The sequence below is a fragment of the Amphiura filiformis genome, chromosome 14 (genome assembly GCF_039555335.1).
Source record: "Amphiura filiformis chromosome 14, Afil_fr2py, whole genome shotgun sequence".
NCBI lineage: Eukaryota > Metazoa > Echinodermata > Ophiuroidea > Amphilepidida > Amphiuridae > Amphiura > Amphiura filiformis.
Genome location: NC_092641.1, coordinates 19,041,516 through 19,059,905, shown reverse-complemented (window position 1 = coordinate 19,059,905; position 18,390 = coordinate 19,041,516). Strand labels below are relative to the sequence as shown.

General features: G+C 36.6%; 1 protein-coding gene across 1 annotated transcript; it reads left to right on the top strand.

Moving 5' to 3' along the window:
• Positions 1-4,607: 4,607 nt before the first annotated feature.
• Positions 4,608-10,929, top strand: LOC140169807 (uncharacterized). Its single transcript, XM_072193111.1, has 2 exons — positions 4,608-4,773; positions 8,828-10,929. The coding sequence occupies exons 1-2, from the start codon at positions 4,741-4,743 to the stop codon at positions 10,631-10,633; spliced, it is 1,839 nt and encodes a 612-aa protein (XP_072049212.1). The 5' UTR covers positions 4,608-4,740; the 3' UTR covers positions 10,634-10,929.
• The last annotated feature ends 7,461 nt before the right edge of the window (positions 10,930-18,390 follow it).

Below are 18,390 nucleotides of genomic sequence, written 5' to 3'. Positions count from 1 at the left end.
CTTTTATTAATAGAACTAATACTTAGGAGTTGCTTTCTAAAATGTATGAGGCTAGAGGTTTTAACATGTCTAGAAAGTATAAATCAATAAAGCTGATTATGTATATAAAACGGTGTATCTCTGAATTGTGCTGAATTAACATATATCGACTTTTATCACGACTATACATACATAACAATAGACGATGGTGAGTAGCGTTCTGAGTGAACACAGAATTGAATTGTGTCTACAGTGGCAGAATAAAGTGTCACTGCAGACTGCTGATATTTATTCTCATCAAATAACCCCTAAAAGAATTGAAATTAAATTGAAAGAAAAATATTGTGTTCTATAAAGTATTTTGCATACAATTTGGGTCAAAGATGTAAATTTAATTATTAGGGCTAATTATAATTGATCTGGTTAAAGATGCCCTTTTTGCACTTGATATTAGCACAATGAGGGTTTAATGCATGCTTAAATGCATAATAATAATTAAATTTACTCGATTGTTGATTTCTGGCTTGTTCCCATAACTTATGGTTATGGGCAGGTTAAACTTTTGTTTATCCAATGACTCTTCGTGTCTACACATTGACTCGCCAGGCCGCGGTAAATGATTCTCAAGTAGCCCAATTTTTAAGCTTTCAAAAAAGAATTTAGAACGCAAATCACCCAATTGGGCGGAAAAGTTCTTGACGTTAAAACTTCTGGTACTTACTGGGAAGTTACTTACTGACCGATCAATAAATGGTCACACAATTCCATTTGAAATCCACACTACCCTGTGGAAGATTTTGAAATATCTTCCACAAGAGGAGTGTGAATTTCAAATGGAGTTAACACATTAGCAGCTCCATTTGAAACTCATCCTCCCATTGTGGAAGATTTGGGTTGAATCTTTCTCAGAGGGTGTATGAAATTTGAATACAGCTGCCTAATGTGCTAATTCCATTTAAAATTCATACTCCCTCTCTGGACTATGTGCCCAAAATCTTCCACAGGGGTAGTGTGGATTTCAAATAGAATAGCCCATTGTGTTCCCAGACAAAAAAAAAAAAAAAAAAAAAAACCCGAAGTGATTTATAGTGCGCTACGCTCAGGCACAACGCCTAGACGTTGATCCACAAGCCTCAGCACACTTTACAGGTTGTCGCTGACCACTACGGCTCCACATCTTTCCATAAACCATTTAACAACAAAGAATAGTCAGAAGTGTTTGATAAGTTTGATCATCACATTTTATTACAAAGACGTAAATCTAGTTTCGTACAGTTTGCATCAATCGAACATCCAGGGAAATGATGATTTCTCCAGAGATCACACTTCTCATGGTTCTCACACATTGAAAAAATTTGCTTCGTAGTGGTTCTGTTATTGGTCCATTCATTGGGGTTCACACTTTAAGCAACCTCTGTTAGGGCAATCATACGTGATCATGGTATGATTATGCTCACATACAGCTCCTTGTTGATTTTGACCCAGATATCCATGATGGCTCTCAGCGTGTCCTTAATATTGTATGAGAACTTGTATCCCCAAGAAATTTCAACCTTTAAAATATAGTCTCAAGATTGGTGAGACGATTCCTAGCAAAGCGGATAGACTGGAAAAAGTTTTTGCTAGAAACCATGTTCTGCTACGTCTCACCAATCTTGAAACTTTATTTTAGAAGTTGCAATTTGCTCTATATTTTACATAAGCACCTATAGTTTTAATAAATGGCATGTACTGCAATGGTTTAGTTACCAAATTTCTTTCCAAATTCTTTTTGTTGTTTCGTAAAGTTATTTTAACATTAGTTACAGGTCAATAATGTTGCATGAGGCCCGCTATATACTTGTAAATCACGTATTATTTGGTTAAGTTTTTCCAACGAATTTTATGTCTGATTTCGTCTCTATAATTATAAAGATCATGCCTACTTTGGAGCTAATACCAATGACAGCCATTTTTAAACTTTACATTTGAGAATTTTTAGGGGACAAAATTATGTTGAAAATTGTTACAAAAATAAGCTAGAGTTACAAACATACCCATTCCAATCGTTAATTGTCATTAAAACTTAAATATGTTTAGATTTACCAGAAAAATATGACACAAGGCAGTTGTTGGATTTAGCGTCTATTGGAAAGTCCGTGACTTCTCTAGTCCGAAGGTTCGTTAGTTCGAATGTTCTCTAGTCCGAATATAGAATAAGGGTTAGGGTTAGAGTTAGGGTTAGTGTTAGGGTTAGGTTAGGGTTAGTGTTAAGGCTAGGGTAAGGGTTATTATTAGGGTTAGGTTAGGGTTAGCGAGCCTTATTCTATATTCGGACTAGCGAACCTTATTTATTATTCGGACTAGCGAACCTTCGGACTAGCGAACCCGATATTCGGACTAGCGCACCTTTTTCAGAATTCAGACTAGCGAATGGTAAATTACGTGTTCGGACTAGCGAACCTTTTGGACTAAGGAGCCTTCGGACTAGGGAACCTTCGGACTAGAAAATTGTCACCATGCTGTTATTTTACTTGGCAGGCAGGTGCTATTATATATGATCAAATGCTGATCTTCAGGTAAATAACACAACAGTAATCAGTCCTCAAAGTAAAAGATAGTATCTACTACCAATGAGTAAAGCAGATATATCGCTTTATTTATTATGGTATGTAGATTTAAGCAATAATTGACTTGACTGCAACTTCAAAGTGAACAATCCACAAGTAAATAAACTAACCAGTGACCTGTGATTAACACAAATATTAGTTATTGTTCAATTCCACCTACATTGGGTTAACCTACATTTGAAAACTACGGTCGATCCTTCATGTAATTATTTCGTGTAAGCTAATCCTAACTCAGGAATAACCAAAACCACACACCCGGCTGCACCCTTTGAGAAATTTAAGATTTTGTAATTATTTCAGATTCAACACTTTTGATCCGAACCAAAGTGGTTATACCTTAACATTACAAATGTCAAATTTGCCCCTTTTGTAACGCTATGGAAAATGCGCTATTTTGGCTTGTCGCTCATGGAAGTCAACTTCCACCGTTTTTTGGCAGAACCCTAAATCGAACGATAATTTGCGTACTTTTAAGTACGCAAATTATCGTTCGATTTAAAAATACAACAATGCACTTTCAATCGAAGATTGCTACAGATGAGTTGACCTCAATGTTTATCAACAAAGGCAAGGGACTGCAGGGCCGTTCCGACCATTAGGCCAGGTAAGGCGGTCGCCTAGGGCGGCAAACGCAGAGGGGCGCAAAAACAAAGAAGAAAAAAGAAAAACGGGAATGGAGAAAGAAAAGGGAAGAAAAAATGAGGGCGGATAAAAAGAAAAAATGGGAGGAAAAATCAAAAGGGGGCGAGGTATGCTTTGGTAGGGCGGCAAGGAGAGGCTTTGCCTAGGGCGGCAAAATCTCTAGGAACGGCCCTGAGGGACTGGTATCTATATGCTTGAGCGAATTGCATACAGTCACTTCATTGTTCAATAGCCTTATTTTGATGTGGGGGAGGTTTAAAATCACGGGCCCTGATTAAAATATGATGTGCGCGCATACTGTCATGCAAAAAAAACCAATGGAAATTGTGATGATGCGTACGTGCGAATACCCTAGTTCTGTGGTTCTGATTCATTATTCTTAGTCAGTGGCTGTGGCTTAGCTTGTTAGCGCTGAATTTCATTGGTTTCTGTATGCCGTCTATTACACGGTAAACAACAGCAAATGCGTCGTGGAAGACGCTGGTCGAAGTGCGAGTATGTAGTACGCTCTATAATAATACACGAACGAGATCGCAGTACGCGAAACTAGAACAGAAAACAAGTTTAATTTATTTCTGAAAAAGGGGAGTTACTAAAATTTTGATAAATAAAAGAGTGTTATGTAAGTGAATTAATGTAAATAAATATTTAACTAAGAACTGAAGAATGAGAATAAACGATAGGAATTTTTGTTTTTACGTTTTCAATGTACAGTTTACGTTTTTTAGCGGGAAGTGTTACCTTTCGTTCGAGATAAAAACTTTTCTGATTGGATGAAGGGAACATTTGGGGTTTTGAGAAAAAACACAGATGCTGTATTTTCCACTAGTCACCAGCTATAAGCTCACATAGCTCTAATGCCGCCATGCACTCAACCGCGTAGTAAACACATACACTAACAGCTACTAACAGAGGGGCTAAAATCTGAATTTTGATGATTTTTGCGATCACAAACTGCATGCGATAATAATAACTAGGGCCTAGTTATTCTCTGTTGTTAATATCATGGTTATACGTAAACCGGTAAATCAGATATTTCACACACAGGGATTTCCCCCATATTACTCAACCGAGAGTATTGCATGATGATACCGTGCTGAACTGATTCAAGAAAAACTGATCTACAATAATTAAAAGAGTAGTAAAACGATAAAACGATAAAACAACACATGCTTGTTTTATTTTAAAGAGGTGTGATCCGATCGACAGCCCCACCCCTCATCAGAAAAAAGTATGTACAGGGTGAGTAAAAAAAAAAAGAAGTGCAATAGAGTAAAGAATCGATATTTATGTAAGAACCAAGAACCTACAGAGGGTGTACATGAGATATTTGGAACAACACGCATAGTAGTCGTGATAGCAGCCCGGGGTAGTAGTCGGAAATAGTTGGAAAATACTTCATCGTTGATTTATTCAGTAGTTTGTGACATAAATTCCATAAAACCTATTCTCGCTCAAGATAAAAAGTATTCAAAAGCCAATTCTTTGCCGTAAGTGGTTCATATTCAACATGGCGGACGAACCATTAATGGGTGATGAACAGGTAAGTAAAGTTGTTTGTTACTATGTAGGTGTTGGTAAGATTCGCCCAATGGCGCACATATGGCTCCCTTGATATTACTGGAGTTTAGTCACACACTATTAGGCACGGACCTTTAATTGTTCTTAGGATTTTCAGGAGGGAGCTCTTTATACGTGAAATTTACCGTAATGCAAAGGAGCACATGCACGCAATTAGTGGAATCTTTCAAGTATATTTCGACGTTTGATTCTTGATTGGATAGTACTTAAAGGAACGTAAACTTAGCCCAGGCCTTTAGCACTGAGTTGATTTTAATATAGAAAAATAAGAAAATAATTTTTAAATAAGAAAAAATTGTCTAATTTCGTTATATGATATAGGCCTATACCCCCTTGCCTAAATAGCCCTCATCTCTGCTTTTTGCCATGAATTTTGGTGTCGGTGGAAAGCATACATTTTGTCATGGACCCTGTACCTGAGAGATATTAATTTCAATTTCATTTTGTAAGACAAAATAATAGGTGGGCAATAAACCCAGTTATTGTTATGCAAACAATGCAGTTCTGCTGTTCAATGTGGTAAGTTTATCAGCAGTTATTAGAGAGATTACGATGCTCAAACCGCGGCACGTGGACCGTGCGTTTAAACGTACGTTTATACATGAATGGGCTGTATAGTCAACCAACGATTTTGGATACAGTATACAAACATTTGTTTTAACGGCGATATATGTGATAACGTTAATTCGAACTCATTTGATTTTAGAGCAGGTCTAACATGCAGTACATGCTTCTTAAAATGTATTGATTTTTTAGTGTTTCCCGAATATTATTATTACACATGTATTTCACATGTATTTCAATGGACCATCTGTACGAACGAACAGCGCGTATGAATGAAGACACATTTTCACACCTCCCTGTTGCTTTATTGTTATTGTAATGATTTCTTACAAACAAAAGGCATCACATTAATAGTTTAACTTTCCTTCGTATTTTCCTCATCCTAACAATATTGCGAAATGGATATAATTTGTGCATTTTCAACGATGTCTCCACGTTCATTTCGAACGTGCACATTCTTCAAAACTGGCTAAATAAGCGAACTCACTTCGATACAGGAGAGTGGTTTTGAATAAATCGACGGGCGTGCGATCACGGCGTTTGGAAATCGCAACCTATTATGAAATATTTCTCCCAGAGGCATAATTGACATCTTTTGGTCGCATTACAGTATGAACTTGCCCTGTCTAGACCATTTGATCTCGCAGATTCGTAGTTTCTGTCTTTAAGATGCCAATGTATTTGGAGAGTTTTTTCTCAAGTTCAAGTATAAGGTTGATATTATTTATTATATATATGCTATTACATCGTTGCGAAGCAAAGAAATGGCAAAATTAAAGAAACGTTTATATAGTTAACCGACACTTTCGGTTTGAGAGTCTACTCTCACTTCCCTGCTTAGACCTTGACACTATATTTGTACAAATCGTTCATCAAACGGTGTCCAAGTACATGAAAATAATAACTTCCTTTATGCTGAGTGCAAAAGAGCAAAGAGGTTTGTCGACATGACCTCAAACTTTATAAAATGAAAATCTATAACCCACCATGCTTGCGACGTTGCTAAACAGAATTAAAAATCCCTTTAAAAGGGAGTACTCATGCCGTATGGAAGTCGCGTGATCGTTTGGTATACATTGCATCCTAGTGTCTATAGCTGCCACAAAATCAGGTCATGTGGTCATTTAATAAGGCGAATTTTCTCCCGCTACTTTGCATGATACAAGTAGAATATATGAAATGTTATTTTCATATTTTTAAATCCTGAACACATTATTGTGTGAATATTGCCTATTAGTTACACATTTGAACCATAATCATTATAACCGTAATAATAAGATCACTTTAAGGGGTACTACACCCCTGGCCAATTTTGTGCCTATTTTTGCATTTTTCTGAAAAATTATAGCACATTGGTGACAAGTAAGATATGCATATTATAGGGGCAAGGACTACAACTACTGCACTGAAAATTCAGCAACTCAAGGCAAGTAGTTATTGATTTATTGATCAAATATTGGTTTCATCTCATTTTTGACTGTTGTCTGTGCTGAAATAAAATTACCAGTGCAGTAGTTGTAATCCTTGTCCCTATAATATACATATCTTACTTGTCACCAATGCGCTATAATTTTTGAGAAAAATGCAAAAATAGGCACATTAATTGGCCAAGGGTGCAGTACCCCTTAACAACAAAAAACTCGGCAAAACTATTAGGAACTCTACACTACAGAAATCTCTAAAAGTCACTTTCAGATTCAGTTATAAACCTATGTAATAAATATGTTGTGTTTTCTTATTATTGCATTTATTTTTACTATGCGGAAACGGGACGAGTAATGTGTATGGATCATATAATTCTTTAAATTTTAACATCATACTGTAGTTACTGTCCGTTTTCCTATACACATTACACAGTGCTCTCACCATTGACGCGTGACCTCTACAAACAGTGTATGTTATAGGTATATGGGCATTGCCTAGTTAACATCGCCTGCAATATTTAAACTATTCTCCAAACTTCTATATATTTCTCTAACATGACATAAAATTACAGCTAGGTTAGATGTTCAGAAGGGGTCGCACTTTCGTAGAATATGAGTGAGGGCAAAGCATAGCTAGCTCATAGCTAGCCAACTCCCCGTGTTAATTGAATGGAGATTTGACCGAAAATATTGAGCTATATTGGTAATGGACCGCTCCGTTCTGAAGGATGCCACAAAAAACGGTACAAGCTACATTTAAACTATTCTATGAAATTCTAGAAAATATAGTTTTGTAACATGTCCTAAATTTTTAGCTAATTTAGGTGTTTGGAGAGCGTCGCACTTTTGTGTTTTAGGAAGGATATGTAAACGACAGATAACACCAAAAATATGAAGAAATTATTTCCAAACCGTGTTAAGTCAACAATCATTATGTTGCTCATTTTCAAGAATGCTGGTTTACAAAAAGCAGGCCATTGTCTCATTTCGTGAACAAAGGTCACATACCATTGTTTCCTTTCGTTTCCTTTATAATCGGTTACCCAACTGAAGCTATAATACCAGCTTTATTGCGATATCGCACATGTAAAACAGACACTTGTGCACAACCAGAGAAGATCCGATTTAATCAGTTGAGCTGTTTCAATGAGTGTTATCTTGGTTTAATAGCTTTTAATGGGGTTTAAGTCCTGCAAAGGTCGAGATGAATTCTACTGTAGACATGACTGCATCATGTTACCTATAATCTATACTGACATCTTTTCCCTGTAGAAGTAACGATGTAACAAGATTAATTACCATAGCAATGAGTTTACATTATTTTTGAATGTATTGCCCTGTACTGGTCGTTACGTTGTCAAAGAACAGTGATTAAGACCATCATAGAAATTTCATATTATGCTGAGTTCATTCACTGTACGTTTCACTCGCACAAGTACATACTCTGTGATTTCCCGAAGAAGAAAAACAAATCATTCAAATTTCTGACGTTAAGGGATGAAGACGTATCATAACTGCCCTTATGAATATTTCATAGACCTTCTCTCTTACTATTATCATATCATGCACTATTCCAGGTGGTAACTTTGCCGCGTTCTGCAGAAAGAGTGTCGCAAACTATATTATCTTCGGTGGTGTAGAGTCCTATTCATTAGAATTATGGTAATTATGTTGGCTGATGCCTTCAAGAGAGAATCTTTTTTTTTTGTTTTCACAAAATACGATGCTCGCCTGCACACGATCTACGAGGTTAACGTACTATGCCATATCCTCTTGGAATCGTGATGCAGGCACGATCAAAACCGGTACATCTATAGCGTGAGTTGCAGCGCGAAGCGATTGCAACATATACGCACAGCCCCCACCTTTGATCGCGCGTGTATCATGCGCTGACGCCACTGCCTCGAGAAAGCCAAATGAACGAAAGGCCTTCGTATGAGCTAGCTTAATTTCATGCAAAGCACCCTGGAAAGACTTGAATTTTAGCTTTGGTTTGATAACAATTTATAATTTTGTTTAAATCTACAGAAAGGAGACTACGGATCCGTATCATCCGACGACAAATCCCCAAACACAGCTACTCCCAAGGATACGCTGGATGAGATATCTACAGTGAGCTCTACTACTGAACATGGTGTTCAAGCACTGCATGTTATGATAGCTTCTTTCATCGGTAGCGTTGGAATCGTATTTGGTGTAATCCCTATCCTCATCCCGTCTAACAGTTTCAAGCTACTTCGTCTGGACCTCATTCCATATATCGGACGTACACTGTGCTCGCTAGTATTACTTACTTTGTCAACATTCTTTATATTGTGGAGGCGGTGTACTTCTAGCAGTGTAGTGCCAACGGAGGAAGAAGCGTTGTCATGTGGTCAAGCATTTTGGAAGAGAATCAAAAACTTCGGTGGTTTCGTAGTTTACCAATACCCGGCTCTTATACAGATATTCGTCTTTGCTATTGGTAGCGTTGCGACCTGTGCGTTGGATATCTATAACCATTCCAAGAATTATCATGTGTACATGCCTGTCTTTCTCATACAAGATACAAGTCGAATGTTGTCATTATTATCTCAGATGGTACTCTATTCATGGTTCCTATATGATCGACCTAGGGTTCTACCTGGTGGGTACTTTGGGTTTATTGCCTTAATGATTGGAGCAGAAGTATGGCTTTGGATATCAGATACCACCGAACCACTGTGGACAATAGACGGAGATCTTGCAGGCAACAGGAATGATGTGGATGACAACGAATTCGCTGAAGGACTTGAACACTTTTTGGAGCCATTCTATATCGAGTTTTCCACCATTTCCATTGGATTATTATACGAACTCTGGAGCCATGTTCCAGATAAGAAAGATCATGACAAAGAACATGTCTATCCTTCTTTATCGTTACCTAAGACACATAAGGTATTTTCAGTGTTACTATTTATACTGTATGTGTCCATATCTTCGTTGATTCTATTCGCTCATTGTTCGCGTTGTGCAGAGAATGAGCTCGTCGTGTTCATAAGAATCATGATTTACAAAGGCTTTCTATTCCTGTTATACGGGTTTGGACTTCTATTCATCACAGTAAAAGCTCTAAGGCTGTTAACCTCAGACGCTAAATCTTCTGCTACAAGTCTAGGGCAGTATCTCCTGATCATAACCGCCATTGTCATGTTTGTTTTCTATATTTTACGGATTTTCGCTGCTGCGTATGATTTGCATTACGACGAGATCAAAAATCAAACTATTACTATCAATGAGTCCATAGTAGCCGGAGAGGAGTTCTTAGTAACCTACCGAAGTGTTACTCTTAAGAAGCACTTGCTTATAATCCCAAATATAACACACACGGAGGTGTTAGGAATGGATGGCGTCATGTTAACCTACCCATTCTTCATCATTGCACAAGTATGGACTCAAAGTCATCTCCTCATTGAAGCACAACGTCACAAGAAGATACCAGATTTTGTCAAGACGGTACTCTTGTATATAATCATGATGAACTTCGCTGAATGGTTACAGACAGGTATTGCTCTTGGGTTTGATCGAGATGGAGGCAAATCGGCTACTACCCCCATCATGGATACTTTCTTCAGCGATCAAGGTGCGCGAATAATACGGTTGTGTCTGTATCCGTTTATGGTTCTTTATCGCTTTCACTTAGCTGTCGTTGCCTGGGAGATTCTGGTAGAAAATGCTAGTGAAGAGGAAGATGAAAAGGAAGGCGATAAAGAAGAGGGACTCGAAGACAAACCAGAACATGTAAGAGAAGTTGAAGACGTTAGAAAAGATGAGGGTCAACATGAAGGAAATGTGGAGGGTGAAAGTGAAGCTTAATAATATTTGAATAATGCAATTGTGCGGAAAGTGATCGAGACTGTTTCTGATTTCTGGACAAAATAATGTTTTGTTATAAAAATTAGTTGCATTTTTTCATGCATAAATTAGCATATTTGGAAATATCAAACAGAAACGTTACCGTTTGACAGAGAAATAACCCAGAAATTATCTTGTTTCAGTGCACGTGACCTAACGTTAACTAGAGTATGACCTACAGTGAAAGTTAAATTTGCCATTGGTGTCGGAATATAATTGAAGATTGATCTCTGTAAGGTTAAGGTTGTAACACTAGAGAGGGGCATTGATGGGGGGGGGGAACAAAATCGACAAAATTGCAGCAAAAAGTGGAAATTTACGTAATTTGGGGTTTTGGCTCAAAAGTGGGGGGGAGAAAAATTTGGGGGATGATAATCTAATGATATATTCTTAAAGTGTATGTAGCTGGGAGGAAAAGCCGACGATCAATTGAAAATTTTGACCTTTGATTTTGAAGATATGGATTTTTCTGAAAAGAAAGGTCACAATTTTCAATTGATCGTCGGCTTTTCCTCCCAGCTACATACACTTTAAGTATAAAGCATCATATTTATAAAGTTTACTTCGAGTACTGTTAAATATCATAATCAATTTTTAATCATTTGCCATAAAATGTGTATTACATTGCGAATTTTAAAAAAATCAAAATTATTTGATATCAGGACATTCTTCGTATTCAGAATGCAATTCGATATGTCTGATGTGCTCTAATGTCCCACAATAAATACTATCCAAACGTTCATACCCCATCCCTTAATAGATTAATTCTTAACTCTTATAATTTACGCCAGGTCGCTCGAAACTTAATCTAAAACAGTATATTACTAGCTTATCATAGTTTTAAATCGAGGGGAATTCCCTTCAAGATCATGCAACTAGAAAAGTAAATCTGGTGACAAAGCTATTCCATCAACTAGAGGCCCCCGGGGTCCCCCTCTTAATGACTTAAATCTATAAAACCTAAACCATCGAACTTCCCTGTAAATGTATTGAACCCAAATATTACTGAATGTTATTTCAATACCTACATTAGAGTGTTTCCAAATCATCGGGGAATTCCACGCAATTTCTATAAATACCACAAGTTGACCTGCAGAGGGTGTACATGAGATATTTGGAACAGCACGCATATTAGTCGTGATAGTAGCCCGGAATAGTAGTCGGAAATAGTTAAAAAAGGTAGTTACCATTTGTAAATCCGGGTGTCAATTCGATCATTGGCACATACTTAATCGTTGATTTATTCAGTAGTTTTGGAAATAAATTCCGAATACATCTTATTCAACCTATTCTCGCTCAAAATAAAAAAAAATATTCACGAGCCAATTCTTTGCTTTTGTTGCTTTATTTTTAACATGGCGGACGAACAACCATTGATGGGCGGTGAACCGGTAAGTTGTCTGTTACTGTGTATGTTGTTGGTAAAATTCTCCTAATGGCGCATATGGCTCCCTTGACATTACTGGAAGTTAAGTCACAAACTAAAGGGCACGGATCTTTTATTGTTCTTAGGGTTTTCAGGTGGGAGCTCTTTATACGTACAATTTACCATAATGCAAAGGAGCACATATACGCCATTAAAGGAATCTTTACAGCATATTCCGACGTTTGAGTCTTGATTGGATAGTACTTAAAACTTAAACTTAAAGGAACTTTTAGCCCGGGGGAGGGGGCACTCGACTTTGGAAGTGACGGGGATGTGCGGACAGCAGTTCGATACTAGGGGTCTTTCGGTGAGAACCTAGACACCAAAAGGAGGGTCTTTCGATGAGAAGGCCTCCAAAAGGGGGATCTTTCTGTGAGACTCGTGAAAATCCTACCAAAAAAGGGGTCTTTTTGTGAGACTAGGATAATCAGAAATTTGTCCAATTTTTTGAAAAAGGGGGTCTTTTGGTGATAGTAAAACAAAAAAGGGGGTCACTGGGTGAGAAAGAGTTCAGTAAAACAAAAAGGGGCCATTGTGTGAGAAGGAGTTAAAAAATAGGGGTCAATGTAACCGCACATCCCCGTCACCCATTTTTCGTGAGTGCCCGGGAATTTAGCACTCAACAAGCTGATTTAATACGCTCTTAAATAAAAATCCCTTTAAAAGGGATGCGTCTGGTCCAGAGAAAAGATTGCATGCGTTGTGGTCATGGAAACAGACTGGAAGAATCAGGATCCAAGTACTAGTTTATTCTCATGACTTTTTAAAAATGTGTTTTAATCTCACCTTTTCAAATCGTAAAATATTACATGTGCTTGCTTGTTTATCCCAGTTCACTGATTCCAATACTTATATCAAACATTTACAATACCCTACATCATGCGCCCTTTCTTTGGTAAGCCCATTTCCTTTTTTAAAGGAATTTTTATGTGCATTAAATCAGTTATGAATGAACAAGAAAACTGTCTACAATAATGAAAATTTATGGGCCCTTCTTGTCCTTGACTGACCTCTTGAAAAGTTTCAATTATAGTAAGGTTTAAAGGCTTACTTTTGTGGTATTTTTTCCAACTTTGTAAACAAACAAAAGTTAAGAGAAAAGAAAACAATGAATTCATGTAGGCCTTGTCCATTTGCATGCTCTGTTTGTGATGCCTATAATCTTTAACCATGTTTGATATTAATGTGAAATGTAAAAGCACCAATTATTGTTGGTGTTTTTAAAAAACACAAATTTAGTTTAAAAAAAATTGTTTAAAGCAAATATTATTTTGAATCACATCATTAGATCATACTTTCTAACACGTACACCAACACTACTTTACCCTAGAAGGGCATTCGACCCTGCATGTTCATTTCCCTGGATACTTTATTTGGACTTGAATTTTACTTCCACTGTTTTGAAAGAACTTATTTGTTAAGGAGTGCCTTTAACACAACTGGTTCATATGGAAGATCTCAGAAAGCTCTTATTTCAGTTATACCATTACTGAAATAGGTAAGTTGAAAATAATTGAATCAATGTTTACAATGTGTATAACAACTTTTATGAGAAAAATTTGTATTTACTTTCTATATGGTTTAGAAAACAAAAATTCACAGTGATTGCATTTCCTACAAAAGTGTTACAGTCCTAAAACTGGCCAGGCTAGTTTGGGGTGACACAAAGGACATGTGCCACCTTACACTGGATATTTATATCTTCTGATTTATTATATTGTACTTTCTAGCATTGACCTATGAACCTATTATGGCCACAATTCTTCCTACTAAATTTATGACACAATAACTGCCTTACCCTAGAGAGTCATTACTATAAAGTACTAGGCTGGTCAAATCCCATTTCTGCTGTCTCTGTCTCAGTATGTTAGTTAGTTAATTAATTAATTAATTAATTAATTAATTAATTAATTAATTAATTAATTAATTAATTAATTAATAATTATAATAATTAATTAATTAATTAATTAATTAATTAATTAATTAATTAATTAATTAATTAATTAATTAAATCAAATCTAGGCTGGTTAAAACCCATCTCTGCTTTCAATGATCACTTTGTGAAATGAAGTGCATTACTTTACCAGCGTGCTTTTCAAATTATACTATTTCATATCATTCCTGGGATATCATTAAGTTTGGAGGAACATTATTACAAAAATTACAGCAATATAATGTAATACATTAATATTATGGCAACACAGGACTATGTTCATATAATCTTCTGATTTATTATATTGTACTTTCTAGCATTGACCTATGAACCTATTATGGCCACAATTCTTCCTACTAAATTTATGACACCATAAGCCGCCTTACCCTAAAGAGTCATAAAAGGCTGGTCGGTCAAATCCCATCTCTGCCTCAGTCTCTGTCTCAGTATCAATGATCACATCTTCAGCTGAGTTATAACAGATAACTTCTAGAATGTGTCACTGGAACTCCCTGGGGATTTAATCCAGACACTAAATGCATCTGGCCCCTTGGGGCCAGAAGCGAAAAGAAGAAAAACGGTCCAATTTCGTCATATCATAAATTTCCCCTTGGCTGATGACCTTTAGCCCTCGTCCCCGCTTTTTGCCATGAAAATATTGATTTTGGTGTCAGTGGAAAGTCTATATTTTGTCATGGACCCTGTGCCTGAAATATGTTAATTTCGATTTCATTTTGTAAGACAAAGTATATCTAAGGTGGGCAATAAACCCAGTTATTATTATGCACACAATGCAGTTCTTCTGTTCAGTGTCGTAAGATTATCAGCAGTTATTAGAGAGATTACGATGTTCAATACGTTTATACACACGTTTATAGATTATACAGCCTGTCTCAAAAAAAATGTGCAAGTGAAAAGTGCCCTCTTTGGCAATTAGAAAATACCGTTGTGATATGATGCTTACACCAACGTCACGGGCGCAGTCTTAGCTCTCACATGCCGTTTGTTCTGTTCAATTTGCTTGTTCCAATTTCGAGATATGTGTATTTAACAACGAAAGGGTAAAATCACAACTGTACATGTAATTCAATGATAGCTGATGTTGATGCGTCTAATGCACTCCCCCTTTCGGGGCGCATGCATTAGACGTATCAACATCAGCGCGCGTGCATTATTTTGTCTAACATCTCTTCCAACAAGTAATACGCGTTCATTAACCTATAAAATGTATAAGTGCGCAATATTTGCTTGTCTTTTAACATGTCTGAAGTGACTAAGAGAACAGTATTTACCATGATAAATTCATTGACATGCACATCTATTTGATTTTTTTGACAGCAGAATGTGAAACATTAATTTATCTTTTAATCTCTTTTAAGTTGAAAAGAGAATCATCATTCCTGCATCAAAATTGTGTGTAATTATGCATTCTTTTGATTTCACGAAGGAACTCTTGATAAACCTGATGCTATCACTGTTAATTGTGAAGCCCTCTTCCCTAGTAAAAGTGGCACAATTGTGATTTTACCCTTTCGTCTTTAACTAAACATATCTCGAGATTAAAACAAGCAAATTGAACAGAACAAACGTCATTTGAGAGCTAAGACTACGCCCTTGACGTTGATGTAAGCATCATGTGACAACGGTATTTTCTAATTGCCAGAGAGGGCGATGTTCACTTGCACAATTTTTTTTTGAGACAGGCTATACATGTATTGGATGTATATAGTCAATCAATGATTTTGGATACAGCATTCGGTCCTCTTGTGGCCAAATATTTGTCACCAAAATCTGGTAAATTGTGGAGGGCGTAAACATGTTTTTTAACGGCGATCTATAATGATAACGTTCATTCGAACTCATTTGATTTTAGAACAGGTCTAATATGCTTCATATAATTGATTTCTGTAGTCGCGTTCATGAACCGTCATAACGCCGTAAAAATGCCAAGCTACGTTTGTATCAAAAAGGCACATCGTAATGTCATTTTTCACATCTCACATGTACGAGTATTCAATGGACAATCTGTACGAATGAACCGCGCGTATGAACGAAGTCAACTTTTCACACCTCCCTGTTGCTTTATTGAAATGATATCTTACATACAAAAAGGATCATAATAATAGTTATACTTTCCGTCGTATGTTCATTATCCTTGACTGTCCTTAAAATGTTGTCAAATGGACAGATTTTGTGCCTTTTCAACGATGTCTCCGCGCTCATTTCTAAAGTGCAAAATCTTCAAAACTGGCTAAGTACGCGATCTCACTTCGATACAGGAGTGTGGTTTTGAATATATAGATGGGTGTGCATTCACGGCATTTGGAAATCGCAATCTCTGTATTATGTAATATTTCTCCCAGAGATGTCATTGACATCTTTTGTTCGCATCAGAGTATGAATTTGGCCTGTCTCAGAATAGACCATTTGATCTCGTAGATTCGTAAAGTGAATTGCAAAGGGGAAAAGCAAAACATTTTGCCTAAAATTGCTGTAATTTCGGGTTTTTTTTTATGGCTGACAAGGCCTTAAAAGTAAGGAGTAGTAGTGCTGCTACTGTATGAAGTATATCGTCAGCCTGCTACGCTAATTGCCAAAGTCATTTTTTGTAATTTTGGGAACAAAGAACAAACTGTGGTTCAAGCATGCATCAGTTACGTGATCGCCCTAATTATTTCGGATTATTATCTTTCATTTCTATCATAGTGCAAAGATTGGAGAATAAATATGTTTAAATGCAAGTTTGAAACATATTTTGTACTTTGTTCTAAAAATTACAAAAAATGACTTAGGCAATTAGCGTAGCAGGCTGACGATATGCCGACAGTGCCCCGTCGTTAGTTTTTAATTCTCATGTCTATAAACATGATAAAAGTAGTAATAGGAAACTTTTTTGGACACATATCCCATGTCAATATTGGTCTAAAAAGTTGTTTGCCTCATAACAATCTCACCATCGTCCGCTATTTGTATTTTGTGAAAGCATCACGAAAAGATTAAAGACACTAGGATACCATGTACACCACATTTCGCCATAATTCATTCTAGAAACGCTTGCTGTTAGAATAAGAAAAATTTTAATGCTAAATTATTGCACATTCTAGGGAAGCGTGGTTACTGTTTTGAAATAACCGAGTGAGAGGGTTTTCAAGAAAATATTTTTCCTGTCAAAACTGAAGCATCCTCTGTATAAAAGAAAATATGAATATTAACTGCACATCATATATAACTATTCGTGATACCCAATTGTGGCATATTTGAGGTCGTTTATGAAGCAGAGAATTTTATTTAAATTTTATATACGCCAAAATATTTTTTTAATTGAGCAAGAATAAGGATAGAAAAAACGTTAAAAAATCTATGTATAAATAACATTAGACCCGGCAAAAGATTACTGTTTCGTTTTTATGGTATTCTAATCTTTTATTTCCCGAAGAAACATTTGGGGTCTAAAATGGATTTTTATGTAATTGATAAAAACATCGAACGTGTATACAAGAAAAATGGTAGGTTTTTCTCTATAGTATTTTACTGACCATGGAAATGTACTGAGACACAAGCACGTGTCAAAATCGATATAATGTATTGTCCATATAGACGCCCAGTTATCATGCTTATCGTTGATTTTTTTTTGTATAAAACACGCAGTTAACAACAATTGAGCGCTAATAATACACATAAATGTTTTTATTTGAAATATAATTCCAAAATATGGTACGTTTTCTGCCTTTGGTTGTCACGTGGTAGGCCTATGTTGAAGTTGCGATTATATCTTCGAATAAGTTCCAAATGAATTCCAACAAGACAAGTAGCCGAGTGGTCTAAGGCGCTGATGGGTTTATAGTGTGTCCAAAGCAGTCCGCCGCCGTGAGTTCGAACCCCGCCTCCGCCAAACTTTAATGAAGTAAAATTAAACTTTTGAAATTTTACTTTAAAAAAATTTCATATTGGGGAAATGTGACTGGCAGAATTTATGTATGGCGTGGAGTGGTGTGGATACCATGTATACCAAACAGTCATGTACTCCCTTTGAAAGACCTTCGTATGATCTAGCTCAATTTCATGCAAAGCACCCTGGAAAGAGTTGGATTTAGCTGTGGTTCTATAACAATTTGTACATACCTCTTTTATTTGTTTAAATCGGCAGGAAAGAGGAGGCTACGGATCCGTATCATCCGACATATCCCCAGACATAGACATATATACTCCCAAGGATACGCTGGATGAGACATTTACAGAGAGTTCTGCTCCCGAATATACACCTGGTGTTCAACCACTGCATGTTATGATAGCTTCTTTCATCGGTAGCGTTGGAATTGTATTTGGTGTAATCCCTATTCTCATCCCTTCTAACAGTTT

Coding starts and splice junctions, on each gene's coding strand:
- LOC140169807 (XM_072193111.1), top strand. CDS start 4,741: ATGGCGGACGAACCATTAATGGGTGATGAACAG. Junction 4,774..8,827: donor CATTAATGGGTGATGAACAG/GTAAGTAAAGTT, acceptor TTAAATCTACAG/AAAGGAGACTACGGATCCGT.